Source organism: Mugil cephalus, chromosome 20, assembly GCF_022458985.1.
Source record: "Mugil cephalus isolate CIBA_MC_2020 chromosome 20, CIBA_Mcephalus_1.1, whole genome shotgun sequence".
Classification (NCBI taxonomy): Eukaryota; Metazoa; Chordata; class Actinopteri; order Mugiliformes; family Mugilidae; genus Mugil; species Mugil cephalus.
Window position 1 is genome coordinate 11,951,927 of NC_061789.1, and position 18,397 is coordinate 11,970,323.

The 18,397-nt window shown below is 46.4% G+C and overlaps 3 protein-coding genes across 5 annotated transcripts; 2 read left to right on the forward strand and 1 right to left on the reverse strand.

Moving 5' to 3' along the window:
• Positions 1-156: 156 nt before the first annotated feature.
• Positions 157-4,454, forward strand: utp18 (UTP18 small subunit processome component). Of its 2 annotated transcripts, none has more exons than XM_047571833.1 (13): positions 157-553; positions 1,242-1,396; positions 1,501-1,596; positions 1,663-1,733; positions 1,808-1,914; positions 2,019-2,144; positions 2,234-2,408; positions 2,483-2,583; positions 2,670-2,760; positions 2,850-2,973; positions 3,066-3,240; positions 3,319-3,461; positions 4,110-4,454. In XM_047571833.1, the coding sequence occupies exons 1-13, from the start codon at positions 329-331 to the stop codon at positions 4,132-4,134; spliced, it is 1,614 nt and encodes a 537-aa protein (XP_047427789.1). In that variant the 5' UTR covers positions 157-328; the 3' UTR covers positions 4,135-4,454. The 2 variants fall into 2 exon arrangements, with proteins under 2 accessions (XP_047427789.1, XP_047427790.1); XM_047571834.1 differs by having other exon boundaries at positions 1,814-1,914.
• A 1,330-nt stretch (positions 4,455-5,784) lies between these two features.
• On the forward strand, positions 5,785-12,572 carry LOC124997280 (E3 ubiquitin-protein ligase TRIM21-like). Of its 2 annotated transcripts, none has more exons than XM_047570867.1 (13): positions 5,785-5,859; positions 9,127-9,250; positions 9,413-9,856; positions 9,948-10,052; positions 10,141-10,236; positions 10,331-10,564; positions 10,653-10,830; positions 10,913-11,002; positions 11,157-11,183; positions 11,299-11,325; positions 11,410-11,585; positions 11,663-11,818; positions 11,932-12,572. In XM_047570867.1, exons 2-13 carry the CDS (start codon positions 9,143-9,145, stop codon positions 12,139-12,141), a joined length of 1,851 nt encoding a protein of 616 aa, XP_047426823.1. In that variant the 5' UTR covers positions 5,785-5,859; positions 9,127-9,142; the 3' UTR covers positions 12,142-12,572. The 2 variants fall into 2 exon arrangements, with proteins under 2 accessions (XP_047426823.1, XP_047426824.1); XM_047570868.1 differs by lacking the exon at positions 5,785-5,859 and adding an exon at positions 8,494-8,866.
• Positions 12,573-13,132: 560 nt separating this feature from the next.
• Positions 13,133-17,972, reverse strand: ube2m (ubiquitin conjugating enzyme E2 M). Its single transcript, XM_047571214.1, has 6 exons — positions 17,685-17,972; positions 15,955-16,049; positions 15,805-15,843; positions 15,352-15,455; positions 15,165-15,228; positions 13,133-14,781 (listed from the first exon to the last, which is right to left on the reverse strand). The coding sequence occupies exons 1-6, from the start codon at positions 17,797-17,799 to the stop codon at positions 14,641-14,643; spliced, it is 558 nt and encodes a 185-aa protein (XP_047427170.1). The 5' UTR covers positions 17,800-17,972; the 3' UTR covers positions 13,133-14,640.
• Between the last annotated feature and the right edge of the window lie 425 nt (positions 17,973-18,397).

The following is an 18,397-nucleotide window of genomic DNA, read 5'->3' on the forward strand; positions in this document are numbered from 1 at the left end:
TTAAAAAGTTAGTTCTTCATTAATGAATGAGGTATATTAAAGGAAAATGATAACTTTATTAAAATAAAACACGGTTTGTACTTTTGTCTAAGGTAGGAAGCTGCAGTTTTGTCTTTGAACGCGAGGGGGCAGACCTCAGTTTTCTCCTTTGTGGTTTTACCGGAAGCACGTGATTTCATAGAGAGGAAGAAAACACACGGGTTCCCGCATGTGTGCAAACTGTGCTTGCTACATGTCGAGAAAAATCATTAAAAGTCAAAATTAAATTCATAGTTTCCTGTAGGGACTCTGGTGTCGCTGCCGGTAAAACAAATAAAACAAAAAAAACATGGAGGACGTCAACGTTATCAAGCTGCCGGTGACGGAGAAGAAACAACCGGCGAAGAAGAGGTCTCGACCACCGAAGATAAAGTTAAACCCCGAGGAAGAAGAGGATATACGGCAGAGTAACGCGAAGAGGCTGTCGGTGCTGGGAGAGGAGGACACATCGGTGAAGGCCCTGGAGCAGCTGGTGTTCGGAGCTGAGGATGAGCTGCTGGAGAGACTCGTGGAGGTGATGTTCTCACCAGGGGTCATTCAAAAATCTGCCAATTTACGGTTCTCTTACTAACTGGCAGGAGTATAGTGGTCTGAGAACAAAATAAAGTAACTCCCGACAATCCTCTGCCACTTTTGTCAAAATCGGCTCTCTAACTTACACCCTGCGACATTTAAATATTGTCAATCTAAGCAGAGTGCAAGGATCTATTTAAAGTTACTTTTTTCTTCTTCACTGGCATAAATATGTTTGTTTGAAGAAAATTTTTAACTTCATAATATACGTCAGGTCTTTTGACTGATTCTTCTCAGTGTTTATTCTCCCCAAATATTTATGAGAAGTCAATATTAACAGTTTGCTGGTTCGTTGCAAACGGTTCCTTAACAGGCTCCATTTTAAATGTTATTACTTTTATATTGTCATGCTTATGTACAGCACTGTCAGTCTGAAATCAAAATTTGGTATTTTAAAAGCATTTTTAGGTCTTTCAAATAAATCCAGCTCTCAAATGATCCTCAAACGACACTTGATGTGAATGAGTTTTAGTTTGAACGGTGATAGTTTGGTGTGTTGGATACAGCTGGTGTTCCACTGCAGCGTTTCATCACCGACAAGCTGATGCAGGTGTTTTCATAGAAATGAAGCTTCACTGATGATCACTTGGTGCGTAGATCAGCCTTAAACGTGGTTTCCTGTTGCTTAGCCGGAGGACGAGGCGCAGACTGGATCTCTGCTGCTGGAGGACGAAGATGAGGAGGCGGCGGAGTCGGAGGAGGACGACGAAAACGAGTCCGGGCTGCAGCTGCAAAGATCCAAAACAGCTGCCTGGGTGGACGAGGACGACGAGCTGGAAGAAGAGTGAGTGTGAAAAATGATTTTTTTTTTGTTTTTTTCTTGCTTAGACAAAACCGTCCTCATAAAACCTGTTCAGAAACGCAATAAAATAACGGTTTGTGCTTCAGGGTGGACATGAATCATCGTTACCGTAGAAACCTGATGAAAGGAGAGGCCGAGTCCACCATGTCTAAACAGAAGCTGCAGCAGAGGATGAGGGAGCAGTGAGTACACACACACACACACCTGAACTTATGTGAACACACCTGAACACACGTGTGTGTGTCCAGGTTCCAGAAGTCGATGGGAGGAGCTCCATCGTGGGCAGAGATCAGTGTCCAGAAGAAGAGGAAGAAGAGAGGTAGGATTTCATACATAATTCTGCTTTTGAATGTTTTGTCGTTCGGTTTAAACTTAAACTTTGTGTTCCTGAAGCTGCAGATGATGAAGAAGACGAAGACGAGGAGGAGGAAGACGACCTGCTGAGGAGGACGGGGAACTTTGTGGCGTCTTCGGACCGTCTGCCCAGCGGCATCCTGAGGGTCAGTGAGCTGCCGCCCTTCATCGATCCAACTAATCAACAAGTGGTAGAGTTCGTCCTTGGTTTTATCAACACAAACTCACCCGCATCTCTGCTGTTTTCCAGATGAAGAAGTGTCTCCACGCCAACAGCGCCCGTCCATCCGACGACAAACTGACCACGGTCCAGTTTCACCCCTCCGCTCAGGTTGTCATGACGGCGGGCCTCGACCAGTCCGTCTCCCTCTTCCAGGTACACTACAGTCGGCCGCCCCGGCAGCAGAGACTCGAGACGTGTTCGGGGGAAACGATGACACGACTTTAACTCTGGCTCCTCTTCAGGTGGACGGAAAGACGAACCCGAAGATCCAGAGCATCCACCTGGAGAAGTTCCCCGTCCACAAAGCTCAGTTCAGCGTGGACGGCGAGACGGTGATCGCCACCAGCCTGAAGAACAAGATGTTCTACCTGTACGACATGATGGAGGGACGGGTGACGCCTGTTCACACCGTCAGAGGTCAGCGTCGCTCCTCGCTGGGTCCGTGAGCCTTTCGGGATTTCACAATAAAAGCCTGTTTTGTTTGTCACCAGGTCTGAACGAAGCCAGAGTGAAGGAGTTCTCGGTGTGTCCTGACGGTGGCGGTCTGCTGCTCTCCGGGACCAACGGATACTTGCACCTGCTCACGCTCAAGGTGACTTCTTCTTCTGTGGTGCGTTAGCATAACGTTGTAGACGCTTGAAAAAGACTAAACGTGCGTGTGTGTGTGTGTGTGTTCAGACTAAGGAGGTGGTCCGCAGCATGAAGATAAACGGTAACATCTGTGGCGTCGCCTTCTCTCACGATGGCGGCAAAATCTTCACAAACTCAGGTCAGTTCACACCTTCGTGAAAGTATGTGATGTCGCCGACGTCAACTTCCTGTCAGACGTGTGATGGATCTGTGTGTGTGTTTATGCAGAGGAGGGGGAGGTGTACGTGTGGGACGTCCGCAGCAGCCGCTGCATCAACAGGTTTACAGATGACGGCTGCGTGAGGGGAACGTCCATCGCCGCCTCTCCAAACGGACAGTACCTGGCCTGCGGGTAAGACACGCCCCCCCAGGCCCGTCCTGCTCTCTGATTGGCCGAGATCTCCACGACATACAGAGGTGGTAATAACTCTGTTTGTCTGCCAGCTCTCAGTCAGGCGTGGTCAACATCTACTCCCAGGAGGCGTGTCTCAACTCGACCAGTCCGAAGCCCCTGAAAGCCGTGATGAACCTGCTGACCTCGGCGACCGCCCTCGCCTTCAACCCTTCCTCCGAGATCATGGCCGTCGGCTCGCGAGCAGAGGACGAGGCCGTGCGGCTGGTAAGACGAAGAAGAAGATGATGATGATGATGATGATGAAAAAGAATAAGAACGTTAACATTTCCCCCGTCTCCTCAGGTGCACATGCCCAGCCTCACCGTCTTCTCCAACTTCCCCATCGCTAAGAGGAAGTTTATTTACCGGGCCAGCTGCCTCGACTTCTCCCCACACAGCGGCTTCTTCTCATTGGCTAACAACAAAGGCAAAGCCCCCCTCTTCAGGTGAGCCAATCAGCTCCTGTTCTGTTCTCATAGTTTATACTGAGGCTGTAGACAACAACAACAACAGCGTCTATGCAGTCAGAGCTTCAACACTAATAGAGCTAAAACCATTAGCATTCAAAAACTAATGTGAACATCTCAGCAGTTAGCATTTAGTTTATTCTCTCTTAGGACGACACTATCTGTGTTTCCATTACAGTTTAAGGTAAAATAAAAGTGATATTTTGGGAATTTTGATAAAGTACAATTGCGCTTTATACGTGTTTCCATTGAAAAGTGTTTTCGCAAATTAGCTGTAACATCTGGTGATATCCCATAATTCTCTTTAAGGAATATTGAACTGGTCACATGACCCCCCCCACCCCAACCCCATCCCCCCACCCCCCACGTCATTTCCATTGCGATATCGACTTTTATATCGATACGTCTGGAAAAATGAGCTCATGAGAGAGTAAAAGTGTTTTAGCGATATCAGACATGTAGGCGTTTCCATTACCAGTTTCTTATTGCGATAATTAGGTTGTGTTCATTTCTAGGGGTAATGGAAACACAGCGAGTGGCTCCTCGTATGACTCTTCTCGCATCATCTCTTAGAAGTAATCAGTATTTTGCTGAACACTGATCAGAAAGCTTTATGTTTGTCTCCAGGCTGCTGCATTACAAAGACTTCTGAGCAGAAACTGCGGTGGCCGAACGTCGACGGGAACATTCATTCAGACTTTTTCTGTCAGTAAATCGCTACTGAACTATAAAGACTAAAGTGGATTTTAACAGACGAGAGCAGGAAACCAAAACCAGGACCAGAACCAAAACCAGTCTGGCACAGAGGCCGAAACACGCACGAGACGGAGGTGGACGAAGACGGTGATGATGACGTGACCCACGTGTTTGATTAATGTCATTTCAGAAAAGAACTGAAACGTTACTATTTGTGATGTGAAAGCAAAAATAAAACATTTTCTATTTCTGACTGATTAAACCTTTTATCTCAGATCTGCTCTCATTTTCATTTCTTTCACTTTTCACTTTCTCATTAATTTGACATGAAGTTAATTTATAAAAGCTTTTATCAACAGAAAGTATGTAGACTACGAGTATTACTTTCAGTTGAAATTTGATCCTCCTAATTTTAGATTTTCCATAGTCATTGTGAGATAAAGTGACTCATGATGTGAAAAGTTACACAATGCAGACATCAGGAAGACCAAGTTTAAAACTGGATTCACCACCTGAACCATTCACTCTCACACACACACACACACGCTGAACTTCCATCCCTGTGAGGACTCAGTGATCTGTCCTTATATGGTGACCGGCTTGGTTCGGTCCTCGCAGAGATAGACGTGTGTCAATACACACACAACCAGCAGGAATGTCCTCTTTCCTGTCAGCCCATCTCTTTCAGGTTGAAACACGACAAACACGTCTCACTCCCAGAGCTCAGCAGCTCGGCTTCAAACGATGCATCGAGTCGGCCACTCGATCAGTCAAAAATCGTTTTAGTTCGAGGGCCACATTCAGCTCAATTTAATCTAAAGTAACATAAGCATATTTTGTTTTAGTGCAAAGGAAACACGTAAATTTGGAGAATGTTTACATTTAATAAACTATCCTTCAAAAAAAAAAAAGGATAGTAGCTGTTTCCGTTGATAATTTACAGTCTTATGTGTCATTTTTGCACTTTGCAAATTCAAACACTTTATTTCTAATAATTTACTTGTTCTTCTTTGCACTAAAATGAATGGAAAAAGTCTGGAGATGTCGTTACATGTGTTGTTATGGGGCTGAATGTGGCCCCCGTACTAAAACAAGTTTGATCTGATCTATGTCATTTTCTTTGCAAATTCATACTGTGGGCCACATTAGACCCTCTGGTGGACCATTTATGGCCCGTGGGCTGCATTTTTATCACCTGCGCACTTGAACAAGGCGTCAGTTGAACAGGCCGACAGGTCAGAGGTCAGGAATCCTTCATTCACCATTTCAGATCAGGCGTTCAGAATAAATTCTCTTTTTTATTTTATTATATTCTTGCTTTTATTGTATTTAAATAATTAAAAAATAGTTAATATTATGATAATATTTATACATTTGATATTTTATTGATTTGATGGTTTAATATCATATTTTTTTTTTTAAATGTGGAAGTTTGAAACTGATGAAATGACGTCCCTCGTCCCTAGTCAGACAGTAAAACCATCAGCTTCAGTTGAAATCTAATTAAAACAGAGTTAAGCCGGGAGCACAAAAAAAACAACAAAAAAAACAGTTGAATGAACAAACCTCCACCTGTACATCTCACCTGCCTGCACCTGCTGGCTCCGCCCCCCTCATTACATCACAGGGAGTAACCTGAGTTTCAGGATTGTGACAGAAACAGGTCGACTGACAGAGGAAGGTAAGAAACTGCTGCAGCTTTGAGTTTGTTTCAAAAATGATCTGAATTACGTTTAATAGAATCTAAATAGGTTTTTTATTTTTTTTTTACGGAGCTCTGTTTGATTTTAATACTGGTTTCATGGATTAAACAAACTAGAAATGTGCTCCAGAAACTTCCAAGCGCTGAGAACACAGCTCTGTTTAAATAGATTTAATGTAACAGCTGGACGTTGACGGACCCTTCGATGGTTTATCTTAATCTATCAATTAATAAATCTACAATCCACACCACGTTTTCAGACATCTGTTCAAACTCAAATGTGTTTAGTGTGTGCTGTGATGGTTCAGCTGACGCCTGTTTACTGTGATGATCACTGATTTGAGTCCAGCTGAGACAAACAGATCTGATTGGGGTCCAGAGACACTCTGTGCCGACTGTGGTAAACCAGCAAGGAGCAGATCGCTCAGATAGTTTCTGGGCTCTTTGACCATGAAATTAAACTTCATGGAACCAGCAGGACTGGAGTGTCTTCACTGTGTCTGTCCAGACTGAACCCTGACTCTGACTGAGAGTTGGTGGAGAGAGTGGAAGATGAAGTTCAGAAGGAGTCTGGGAGGATCTGCTGGAAGCATGAGGGAAACTGTCTCAACAAACTGGCTGCAAGAAGGCTTCTGCACAGATAACATTTAATTAATGACAGATTTTTCTATAAAAGAAAACGCTGACGTTCTGTGATAGATGAATGTTAAGATACACTGAACGTGTGAATACTACTCAAATATTAAATTAACCACAAAACAACTTTAAAAAGGGAAGTTAGCTGAGGAATCGGGCAACGTGGAGAGAAATGAAGGTGCGCATTCATTAGAGAACTGGTTTGTAAACTGGGAACCAGTCGCCAACAAATATAGAACGGCCTGAAACTCGGTTCTCGCACACCTACTGTGCTTCCTGCTGCTTTCTGTTTCAACACTGAGTTTCCACTCGTCTGCAGACTTGATGCAAAGCATCAAACACGGTTTGTCCAGTTCCTGGAACCTCGTCATGTGATGGAACAAGTGGACGAAGTTTATGAAGTTTTCAACCTGATGAAGAAGACCCTGACCTACTGAGGGGCCTGTCCATCCCATTATATCTGTACTGTTGTGTCATCCGGAGTTAAACTCTTTATGGGGCAAGGAACCATATTTGGTTACTTCAGCATGAATGTTAAATTGTGTCCCTGTGCCTCTCAGTGAGGTTTAGAAGCACATGGTTTTCGTTCAGTCAATCAGAGAAGATCAAGGAAACATTCTCAGGTCAAATGTGGTCTTTAAGGTTCAGATCTGCAAGAACGCTGAGCACAACCGCTTCATTAGGTATCATGAGGAAGTGTCCTAATGTGTCCAATGTGATGATGTTTATGTTGACAAGTGCCTGAATCAGCACTTATGGTCTAAAAACATGTTTATATTTGTTTACCACTGAAGGGCCAGGAACCATATATGTTCAATTCATTAATCTTGACTTTCTCCATCAAATTTAAACATTTTGAGAAGTTAAACAGTCTTGTGATGTCCTACGATAACACTCTCAGGAGAAATATTTCAATGAATGCCCCTATAAAGGGTTGAACAGTATTTTTATTCAGTTTTATACAGTTTTCTGTGACAGTGAACACAACATTTTTGTGTTGATCCGTTTGCTCGCCTTAATGATGGCCGTTAGCTTTCTTTTAGCTTCATGTTGGTTTCCCTTTAGCTTTCAGTTAGAGCTCCTGCTGACTTTCCATTAGCTTCCTGTAGGTTTACTGTTCACATCCAGTTAGCCTATGTTAGCTTTCTGTTGGCTTCCCGATAGCCTTCATTTAGCTAACCGATTCTTGAGGTTTCAGCGGACAACACTGAAGCTCGTTTCTTGTTTAGTTTCTAAAACGGAAGACAATACATGACGTCTGCTCAGATTAAGATTTCACATAGTTGGCCGTTAAGAACTGTTCAGACATGTTTCCCCTGTCGTCCATCTATTTTCGACCTTGCAATGTTGCTTTAGATACAACTGATCCAGCTGTAACACTTAAGTGTTTATAGCTCCATGCACTACTCCCGAACCTCGGTCCCCACCACTGGATGCTAATATAGCGCCTCTTTGCTAACAATAAACATCTGATTCTGACGGTCATTAATGTTCTGCTGGAAACTTGAGGTGCAGCCATTTTTCTAACCAACATGATCAATGGTTGCAGGTTGAACAGGCCTCTCATGAGTGTCATCTGAAAACTACCTCAAGCTGGTCTCATCTTTAACATGATCAGTTTGATTAATAATATTTTTGTCAGAACTGTTTTTTAAATATTCCCAAGTTGACATGTTGACTGATTAGTGATCAGACCGATGGAACGAGCTGTTTTCTGTGTTTTCAGGCAAAAAGTTTTAAAAGTTTTTAAATAAAGTGTCTGGACTAAGCTGTTGAGCAACAAATAGTAACTCAGTTGATTATCAGTCCATCTGGTTCTAGCGCTTCCTGTAACGCTGTCCTGCTTCATTCAGAGCTGAATAAACATGAAACTGGAGGAACGCACCATTTAAAAAGGCGTGACCCTCCATCTTCTTTGCAGTTCGGAGTCACTAGCTGTTATTATTATTATTATAGCATAAATGAACAGATTAGCTGATTAATGTTTGTTGCAAGTCTTTATTGTTCTCATGAATAACCCTCTTTCCTGCTGAGCACCCGTTGTGTTTATGTAAATGCTTGATGAATGAGCCGTCTCACACTGATCCACCGCAGGTGCAGCAGGTGAGCTTGGCCCCGCCCACCTCTCTACCTGTTCGCACCTGCTCAGAACGAATAAGGTTTCCACCGGTCCGACTATCCCCCTGCCTCGCCTGCCGCCGTCTCCGTTTAGCTCCGCTTCTGGGTCACAGTTCACATGTTTCTAAGGTGGAATGTGGTCTGACCTGGTCCTCGCACGTCGAGTTCACAAAGCAGGTCGTCGGACATTCGGAACAAATATGAAACTTCCTCCCCCGCGTCCCTAGTGAGGGTAAGCTGTCGAGGGAAACGAGATGAGGTTGAAACTTCCTTTAAAAAAAAAAAGCAAACTGCGTGTTGGATATTTCGATCTGTTGAATCGGTTCATCAAAACTCGTCATCCTGGTCTTAGAATGATTTATGATTTAAAAGCTGCATAGGTCTGGTCCTCGGATCAGAGGATTGAAGCTGCAGAGACTAAACGGCGTCGATGCTGCGTCACAGCGTCGGGGAGGATGACTGAAGCGATGCTCTCTCTGTTCTGTCCTCCAGCTGCTGCGGTAGGACAATGGCGGAGGCCCAGGAGCTGTTCTCGGAGCAGGAGTTGACCTGCTCCATCTGCCTGGACCTGTTCAACGATCCCGTCTCCACTCCCTGCGGACACAACTTCTGCCAGGTAACCTGCACCTGCAGCACGGCCTGGGGTTCACACCTAAACGCGGGCTGCAAATGAAGACGGCCGACGTCCTCCACTTCTTAAATCCGCAGGTCATGGGTGGTGGGATGGTTTCGGAGGCCCTGTCTAAAGTTTAAACTGTGCCCCGCTGTGTGTCTGCAGGCATGCATCGGAGGTTACTGGGCGTCCAGCGCGGTCTGCACCTGCCCGCTGTGCAAGCGCCAGTTCGACGAGCGCCCCCAGCTCAGCATCAACAAAGTCTTCGCGCTGATCGCCGATAAATACAAAGAGGCCCGTTACGGAGCGGCGGGGCTGCCGGTTCCCGCCAGGAACGGGATGGACACGTCGTCCGCGGCGGGCTTCAGTAGCACCAACCCGTTCCTGATGGCGCCGCCGGAGGAGCCGGGAGAGGAGGTGGTGTGGTGCGACGTGTGCACGGGCGTGAAAAAGCCGGCCGTCAGCTCCTGCCTCACCTGCACCGCCTCGTACTGCACGGAGCACGTGCAGCCACATCAAACCACGGCTTTCTACTCCAAACACACACTCATGGACCCGCAGGAGGCCCTCAAGGGTCGCACATGCTCCTTACACCACCGCCTGTTGGAGGTAAAGTCTTCCTCCTCTTTTCCCTCTTTTAATGCAGTTATACAGAGTTGGCTTGTGAGCATTTTAAGCGACGTTGTGTTCGTGTGTGCAGGTTTACTGCCGGACATGTCAGCGCTGCATCTGTGCCATCTGTGTCCTGGAGGAACATCGGACGCACAAGACCGTCTCCGTCCAAACGGAGAGACTCCACAAACAGGTGGAGGAGGACGGGGGATGACTTCAGGTGATGTCTGTTAAATGTAGCTCAGCGCGTTAACCGCGGCTGCCGTGTTTCGTCTGTGCAGAAACTGGTCGCGAGGACGGAGCAGGAGATCCTGAACCGGATCAAAGAGAAGGACCTTCGCGTGACCGAGCTGAAGAGGAAACTGGAAGGAGTTCAGGTACGTGACGCATTTAACCGCTCGCGCGTCTCTTCGACGCGAGCTGCTTTTCGTTTGGTCTGACGGGCGGCGTCGGTGTGACCGTCTTTCTCAGAGCTACGGAGACAAGGAGCGAGGCGAGCTGGAGCACCTCCTGGACGAAGTGTCCAGCTCGTTGGACAGGATCCGGACTCAGGCGGTGGGCAAGATCCAGAACCAGCTGGACGCCGTGATGTCAAAGGGGGAGGGGCTGGTGAACCGTCTGGAGACGGAGCTCGAGCAGCTGGTGGACAAGAGGGGCACGCTGGAGGCTCAGGCCATCAGCCAGGATCACATCGCCTTCCTGCAGGTGAGAGCTCAACTCCGGGCGTCGAACGTGACTGCGATGTTCACGAGAACGCAGAATCTCTTCAAAGAATCTCCTTGTCGTCCCTCAGAGTTACGAGGAGGCCACGGCGCCTCTGGCCGAGGACCCGCAGGACGAGCAGGACAACGACTCGGAGTTCTCCCTCCACTTCCAGCTGGGGGAGCTGAAGGGCAGTCTGTCCGAAGTGAAGGAAAGGCTGGACGAAATCCGGACGGGGGATGTCCGCTCCAGGAACTCCAGAGGCTCCTGTGAGTTAAACACACACGTGAGGGGTCGGACGTTTCCAGATGCGTCCCCAGTGGGTGACTCCTCTCTCCGCGTCTCTTTCAGTTTCGTCGGGCGACATGATGGCGGCTGAGAGCATGATGAGTCTGAGAGCGAGCACGGCCAGTCTGAGGAAGAGCCAGTGGTCTCTGAAAGGTGATTCTTTACGAACTTCCGTTTAACTCCTGTAAACCTGTCAAACTGACGTCAGGGGCTCGATGCCCTCTGCTGGAGTCTCCGCTGAATGTTTCTTTACTTTTACTGTTAAAAAAAAAAACATTAAAAAATGTGGTTTCCCTTCTCCTTTCAGATCTGAAGAAAGGTAAACAGGTGTCAGGTATGTACCCGCCCAAGTCTTTAAATAGTAACTTCTCAGTCTAGATCTAAGAGACAACAAAACCAGAGTGTAGTTTTTCTTTCGCAGCCGTTAAATGATGGTTGTTCTCTTTCAGGACACAAGAAGGCTCGAGTCTACATGGGTGAGAGTTGACTTTGATTCTCAATCAAACATAATGATCCCGATATAAAATGATAACGATTGCATTTGACTCCGTTTCTTCCAGAGGACGTGACGTTGAACCCGGTGACGGCGTATCCCTTCCTCATCCTGTCCGAGGACAGGAAGCAGGTGAAGAGAGGAGAGAAGCTGCAGTTCTACAGAAACAGCCAGCAGAGGTTTGACGTCTGGTCCTGCGTCATCGGCAAGGAGGGGTTCAACACGGGGCGGCACTACTGGGAGGTAAGGGTCGGACTCGGGTTCAAGATGCCGAGCCCCGGGATTCAGAGTCGTGCTCATCGGGATCTGTAATTTTCCAGGTGTTTGTCGGGGAGAACAAGGACTGGAAGCTGGGTGTGGTCAGCGAGTCGGCCCAGAGGAAAGGCCTGTTCGACATGAGCCCTCCCAATGGATACTACGCCATCTGGTGGAGCGGCAACCAGCTGAGAGCGCTGACCGCACCGCCTCTGACCAAGGTCGACCGCAGCCTCCATCTGTGCCTCATGAATCTCCTCTGTTTATCACGCTTTAATGCCTGTGTTAATGTGTGTGAAGCCCAGTACCAACGCGTCTCCCTCCGTTCCCGCAGGTGAAGAGTCACCACCCGAAGCTGCGACAGGTGGGCGTCTTCCTGGACGTGGACGAGGGTCAGGTGTCCTTCTACAACGTGAAGTCGGGCTCGGAGATCTACAGCTTCAGCGGATCCGCCGAGTTCACCGAGAAGATGTTTCCTCTGCTGGGCACCGGAGACAAGGAGGTGCCCCTGGTCCTCATGACCACGCAGCACCACCTGGTCTGAGGAGACAGGAGGGACTGACGTACCAACAGAGACTAATGACACATGTGGAGACAAATGGCTTCGTGTTATTGACACACTCACACACACGACGTCCACGTAATAAAATGTTTTTCATGTTACAACAAGAATCTCGTTTTCGATGCCTGTGTTAAAATACTTGGTTTGTATTTCTGTGGAGGATCTACAGAAGCCTGTTTTGACCAGTTTTAATTTATCGCTTGTATTTCAGACGTTCTTAATCTGCCAAAGTTTTATTTTGTTTTTGCACAAACAGGCTTCTGTAGTTTTTTTACCATTCACTTCAGTCAGAGTTGAGTTTTTACTATGAATGACTTGAAATGCATAACCTAACGACAACTGATAGTGTAAATATTAAGCTAATAAAGTAACTGTCTTCAATAATCTTAATAAAATAATTAATTTGGTCAAAAGTCTCATTTATGCCTTTTCTTTAACTCTAAAAGTTAACTTGAATTAATGAGATGGCATAATGTGCATTCACTGTGAACTACGAAGCATGAAATAATAAAGCAACTCTTCTTAAATATTGCTTCTTGAGCTGCTCTTGACGATGGATGAACCTTTTGTCACATCACTCAGAAGTTTCCGGTGGGACGGTTTTGAAGCTCAGTGCGGTGTCTCCAGGCGCCGCCATGTTGGCAGTGCCCGACTCCACCTAATTCGCAGCTAATTCAATCGTGGCTAAAAATGTGGAGCATGTCAGTCAGATCATCCATGCACTTAATTATTAAAACGATTAAGCCATGTTATAATGTAAACAAGTGAATTCGGTTATTTCTCGCCCATTCATATTAATTTCTGCTGTAAAGTTGGCCATTTTTACACTGAGGTCTGTGGTGATTCACTCAGTTAGATACAGTATTTGTGCAGTAAGTGTCTCTGTCTGTAGAGGCCAGGCGGTTCGAGTTTTCTTTCACCCTGCGTCCCTGCCTTCTTTCTGCACGTGTCGACTGAAACGTCACAACAGTTATAATCATTCAAGTTCATATTTTATTTAACATAAATCATATTGCAGTCAATGTGAACAGCTGGGGTTTCAATATACACAATAGAATCCTAACATTTTAAGCCCCTCCCCTCTTTGACCCCACCCGCAGCAACCCCTCCCAAAATGAAAATCAAATGCAACCTCCCCGTAACCCCACCCACATCCTAAACTCCTTTAAACATACACACAACCCCCCCTCCCCCCAATCCACCCACCCACCCCATGACAGCCCCGCCCACCTGATACAACGCTCCGCCCGCCAACGTTGTGTGTTTGATTTTTGTTTGTGTGTGTGTGTGTGTGTGTGTGTGTTGAGCAGCAAACTCCAAACTGATCTATTCCAGCGCGTTTCCATAGAAACCACCCGGCACACCCACAGCTAATCAGCAGGGTCATGTGACCAGGATTCCAGCTTCCATTTGCTTCCCCGAGATCCTCCCTCTACTTGGACGCTGTTACGCAACGACCTGTGGACTCTCTCCGCTGACGTGGTCTTTAAAGAATTTAAGGCATGTCTGCTCCTTTATGACTCACCAGCCCCTCCCGCTTCATCAAATCTCTCCCATTTCGCACTGTCACTAAGAGCTCCTCCCACCCAGACAAGTCCCCGCCCCTTGTCTGAAGTCGTCATACCTACAGGTGCAGCTAAAAACTCAATTTAAGGCGGTTCTGTTCCGTCACTGATTCGTAAGCCCCTCCCACAAAGCGTCACAAGCGCTTCCATCCAGTTGCAGAGCATCCGTCGCTAGAGAAACTGTCAGGATCTCGCCAGCCAAGCCAGGGACAACCCGCGCGGGAGTCGAGAGGAGTTTGGAGTTTGCTGCTGGTTGTGTAACAAATGAACGAACAGTGGCGAGAGGGAGGGGGCGTGGCCTTTTGGCCACTCGCCTGACGTCAGGTGTCTCCGCCAAACGCAAAATTAAAAAAAAAAAAAAAAATCACAAAAAAAAAAAAAATCGTATGGGTATCATCATTATCATCATCATCAGCGTTCTGGCGTTCACCGAATCATCAGCTGACCCGAGCAACATTCACTGATCACCCACACCTCCCTCCCTCCCTCCCTCCCCCGTCCATCCTCCTTCGCCATCATTGGCAGCTGGCTGCTGTCGGCCATCTTTTGGAGTCCAGTCAGGTGCGTGTTGCGTGTGTCGGCGTCCTGCTGTGGCGTGTAAACGGTTGAATGCTGCGTCTTGGAAGTAAAACAGAGAGAAATATGGGAAGAAGGGGGAAGAGAAAAGGGTGAGGGGCGGGAGGAGGAGAGGGTGGAGTTTTTTTTTTTCTTCTTATGTTTTAAATCAGAAAAGCGTCTTCTGGCGTGCTGCTTTCTGTTGCCACAGCTCCTGCTTCAGCCAACGAGCAGGACTGAGGAGGAAAGGGGGAAGGAGGAAAGGGGTAAGGCAGGGGGAGGGGGGGGGGGTTGAGGAGGTGAGGAGTGAAGGTGGAAGGGTGGGTAGGGGGGGGAGTTTGGAGGATCACGGGACGCCGAGTTATTTAAGACATCTCTCGAAGTAGGTGGCGCCCACATAGCCGCCCCTCAGCGAGCGATGGACGTTCTGCTCGAAGAGCCGCCGGTTCGTCTGGAGGACCTCTGCTGCCTCCTTGTTCAACGGATCCTCGGGGTTAGGCTCCTGCAGGGGGAGGACGGGGGAGGAGGGCAATTAATCCATCTATCATTACTGAGAAAATAAAAAACTGATGTGGTCAATCAACTTTGTAAATACTCGAAGAGGCAAAGGAGCCATTAAAAACTTAAGACTGAAGATAAAGAGAGACATTTTCTCTAAGATGATTTTGAGCTTTATTTAAAGGTCCAGTGTGTTCGGGTTGACGCCATCTAATGATGACACAGCAGATTGCGATCAAGTGAATGCACCTGGTGTTTTTGTTCTGATCTGACCTGTGAATAGAACAATTCTGAACCAGCGACGACACAATATTAATAATAAATTAGCGGTTACAGGAGATTAAACACCAATGAAAACAGACTGAACGTAAGCAAAGTCAAACTCACTAGAAATAGATACTGTAGACCGTAGATGATGGAGTTTATTGTCAACACAGGCTTCCAGTCCTCTCTGTGGACAAGAAGAGGAAAAGATTTATTTTAAAAGTCTGACAGTCCACTACGAGATATAAATAATATGAATAGATGAACAGAAATACAGTTTTATTGAAGCAAACCGCTTCAGATAACCAACCTTAAGATATTTAGGCAGACGTTTCCCTCCAGGTCAATGTTGGGGTGATACACCATCGTCTCACACTTTACCTTGGGAGGGTCATGGGGGTAACCCTGTCCTACCTGAAAGACGCACATTATGTCTTAATTAACCACCTCGGTGACACTGAAAGGAAATAAGCATTTCTTCTCGTCTGGTTAACGAGACAAGGTTTTGTTTTGTTTGTTTGAGGAACTTGGTCGTAGTCAGTTTTTACACTCAGAAACACAGTGTAAAGTCTCATGAGGAAGCTGGTCATCGGACAGGATGTTGGAGAATATCTATGTAGCGAAGACGAGCTCTAGCATTAGTTTAGAAAATGTCGAGTTCATGTTAGCAGAAGAAGACAGGCGTGAGATGAGTAGCAACTGTTTTTAAGTGAATAACTCAAAGACAGAGTGAGAGGGTGCGGCAGAGACGGGTGCTTCTCACCTTAAAGCTGAAGACAAACTTTCCTCCTTTGTAAAAACCCTGTGATAAAAACAGAAAGAGACAGTTCATGTCCTGAACAACACTCAGGACTAAGGCTAACGGAGGCTAATCTCAACCCTAATCTACTGATGACTTGATCACAACACGCACCTCGTCTGGTGAGATGATGAGTCTGAAGTTGAGCAGGTCGTCGTCATCAGGGAAGTTGATCTCACACGTCTTTGGCAAGTTCAACTCATTGATGTCTGGAACACAAAGGCATATTTTTTCATTATCAATCATTGGAAAAAAGAAAAGAAAAAAAACGGCTCGATTCTGAGTTGACACCAACAAACCCAGTCAAGTAAACAGCCCATCGGTCAGCAGGTCCAGATAGTTAATAAACACAGATTAGAGAAGCTTCAGCAGGTGGAGACATGAGCTGTCAATTAGTAGATGTCCACAGCTGTCATAAATCATTTTCTACCCCCTTTGAACTAAACATTTCTGAACACACAGCCTCAAAGTTCCTGATCGAAAGGAACCGGTCCCACCTGCACGTGTTCATCAGTTTCAGACTCCACGACAGTGAAGCTTGATACAAGCCGGACAGCTGATGGTTGAATTCATGTATTTGATCACGCTGGATGACAAGTCCAGCAGAACAATACACAGTTAACCAATACGAGACTGTAATCGTGACAATGTCAAAGATAGTTAAGTTAAAGTTGGAGACAGATAGCCTCTAGTGTCCTCTTGGGTTGACAGTCAACAACAACCCCAGACACAACTTGTTTGTTTACATCCTGGTTACAGGAAGTTGCTTCAGGGCTGACTGGTCGGGGTCGACGTGTGTCTCAAGTGTCCCAGACAGAATTTATGACTAAATGCTGATCACTGATGACTCTTGAGGAGTGGGGAGTCAGATCAAATGAAAAAAGGAACACGTCTGTGGAGGACAACGCGGCGTGGCTGTCTTTTAACATCGCCACGGTTACAGCAGGTCTCTCTGATCCTCTAGGTCCAGGACATGATGTGACATTTGTCATGTGAGGTAAAACAAGGTAAACGCGGTTAGTGTTTTTGTTGGGACATCGGGAGGGTCCAACTTTCAAGTTGTGCTGATGTTAATAAATCTGAACGCAGTCCATCAGTCCTCCATCACCTCTAACAGTGTGTTGTCTGCACAAGTAAATCGGCCCACCACCTGTCAGGTCTGTGTGTTTCCAGACGCGTTTTCAGGTGACGGGTCGTGTGTTGAGGTTTTAAACAGTGTGAGGACACTTCAGGAAGACGCCTGTCTTCCTCTCTGAGTGGACCACATCACTCTTGTTGTCAGGAGCGAAATCAACCGAGATAAAAACGTTTTCTGACACAAAACCCGGCTGGTTAATGTCTCTTCTTCGCCCCAGTCATATCTGATCGGTCACACAGGAGATGTTTGTCTGATTTTTTTAAAAAAAGAACTGAACATAAAGCTGACACAGCAAGTTAGCTGGTGAATGCTAGCTGGTGCTAGCCGACTTTAAAATAATAATGAGACGTATTTAGAGACTGTCAGCTGTTTGCTGGTTAATAGTGGTGAGCACAGGAGAAAGTGTTCCGGGTGTGCTGTTGTTCGGGGTTGGCTGTGTGCGCTAACACTTTAGCCTTTAGACACTCAGACAGGGGCTAGCTGCTGCGTTTTGTTTTCAAATCTAGCTCTAGCTAGCAGCGGCGAGCTAACTCCAGGCTACAGTTAGCGTGCTAGCCGCTAGCCTGTGTGAGTTACAGAAACACTCGCTGTTAAGATCCGGATGCCTGTATCCCAGTACCCAAGGGTGGCGTTTGGCTGTGGTTTATTGGCGACTAACCGGACACATGTAGCCGGGCTCTGGTCTGGTCTAGTCTGGTCTGCCTACCTTTCTGTATTCGGAGCTGGGCCGCGCTGGCTTTTTTACCCCCGGCTCCTGTTCTGTTTCCTCCAGCAGATTCCTCGTCTTTCTTCTGCTGCTTCAGGGAAAAGAGCTTAATCATCTTCAGATATTTGATAATCGGATCCCTAAACTTTGTTTCCCTTCGGTGCCTCAGTCTGTCTTTGTCGGGCGTGGATTTCTTTTTTGTTTTTTTTGTGGGGGGGAGTCGGGTGAGTCCTAACAGCACCGTAGTGTGGATGGAGCCGGTGCGTCTCAACTAATTACACGGAGGCCTAGCCTGTCAGCTAGCAGGGAGGGAGGGGGGGAGGGGGGGAGGCAAGGAGGGAGGGGGTGCTTCATCTAAAAGTGTGTCAGAATGTGTCTGAAAAACACACTTAGTGAACTTTTTTTCAGGGTATAGAGCATAATACACTAATAGCAGCACAAAAACACGTGATAAAGTAATACTGTATAGCTAGTCATTTGAAGTCATCATCACTTTTTTTTTTTTTTTTGCACATTTGCATGGTTGTATTTGCTTGTTTTGTGTGTATGTATGCTGCTGTGCCACTATAATTGTTTTTTGGTTATACATCCATTTAAATTCATGGAAATTCATTTTTTATTCAATTATTTTTAAATTCTTGCAAATACTGTGTTTACTGTATATTGTTTTTTCCTATATTTATTTATTTATTGATATATATTGTGTAGGGTGT

Bases quoted from the DNA above. Each gene is read 5' to 3' on its own strand.
- LOC124997280 (XM_047570867.1), top strand. From the start codon at position 9,143: ATGGCGGAGGCCCAGGAGCTGTTCTCGGAGCAGGAGTTGACCTGCTCC. The intron at 11,184-11,298 runs GTATGTACCCGC...GTTCTCTTTCAG, and splicing joins GAAAGGTAAACAGGTGTCAG to GACACAAGAAGGCTCGAGTC. The intron at 11,586-11,662 runs GTAAGGGTCGGA...GTAATTTTCCAG, and splicing joins CGGGGCGGCACTACTGGGAG to GTGTTTGTCGGGGAGAACAA.
- utp18 (XM_047571833.1), top strand. From the start codon at position 329: ATGGAGGACGTCAACGTTATCAAGCTGCCGGTGACGGAGAAGAAACAA. The intron at 554-1,241 runs GTGATGTTCTCA...CCTGTTGCTTAG, and splicing joins TGCTGGAGAGACTCGTGGAG to CCGGAGGACGAGGCGCAGAC. The intron at 2,761-2,849 runs GTCAGTTCACAC...GTGTTTATGCAG, and splicing joins CAAAATCTTCACAAACTCAG to AGGAGGGGGAGGTGTACGTG.
- ube2m (XM_047571214.1), bottom strand. From the start codon at position 17,799: ATGATTAAGCTCTTTTCCCTGAAGCAGCAGAAGAAAGACGAGGAATCT. The intron at 15,229-15,351 runs GTTGGTTATCTG...TCTTGTCCACAG, and splicing joins GTCTGCCTAAATATCTTAAG to AGAGGACTGGAAGCCTGTGT. The intron at 14,782-15,164 runs GTGAGTTTGACT...CTCCCCCTGCAG, and splicing joins GTCTACAGTATCTATTTCTA to GAGCCTAACCCCGAGGATCC.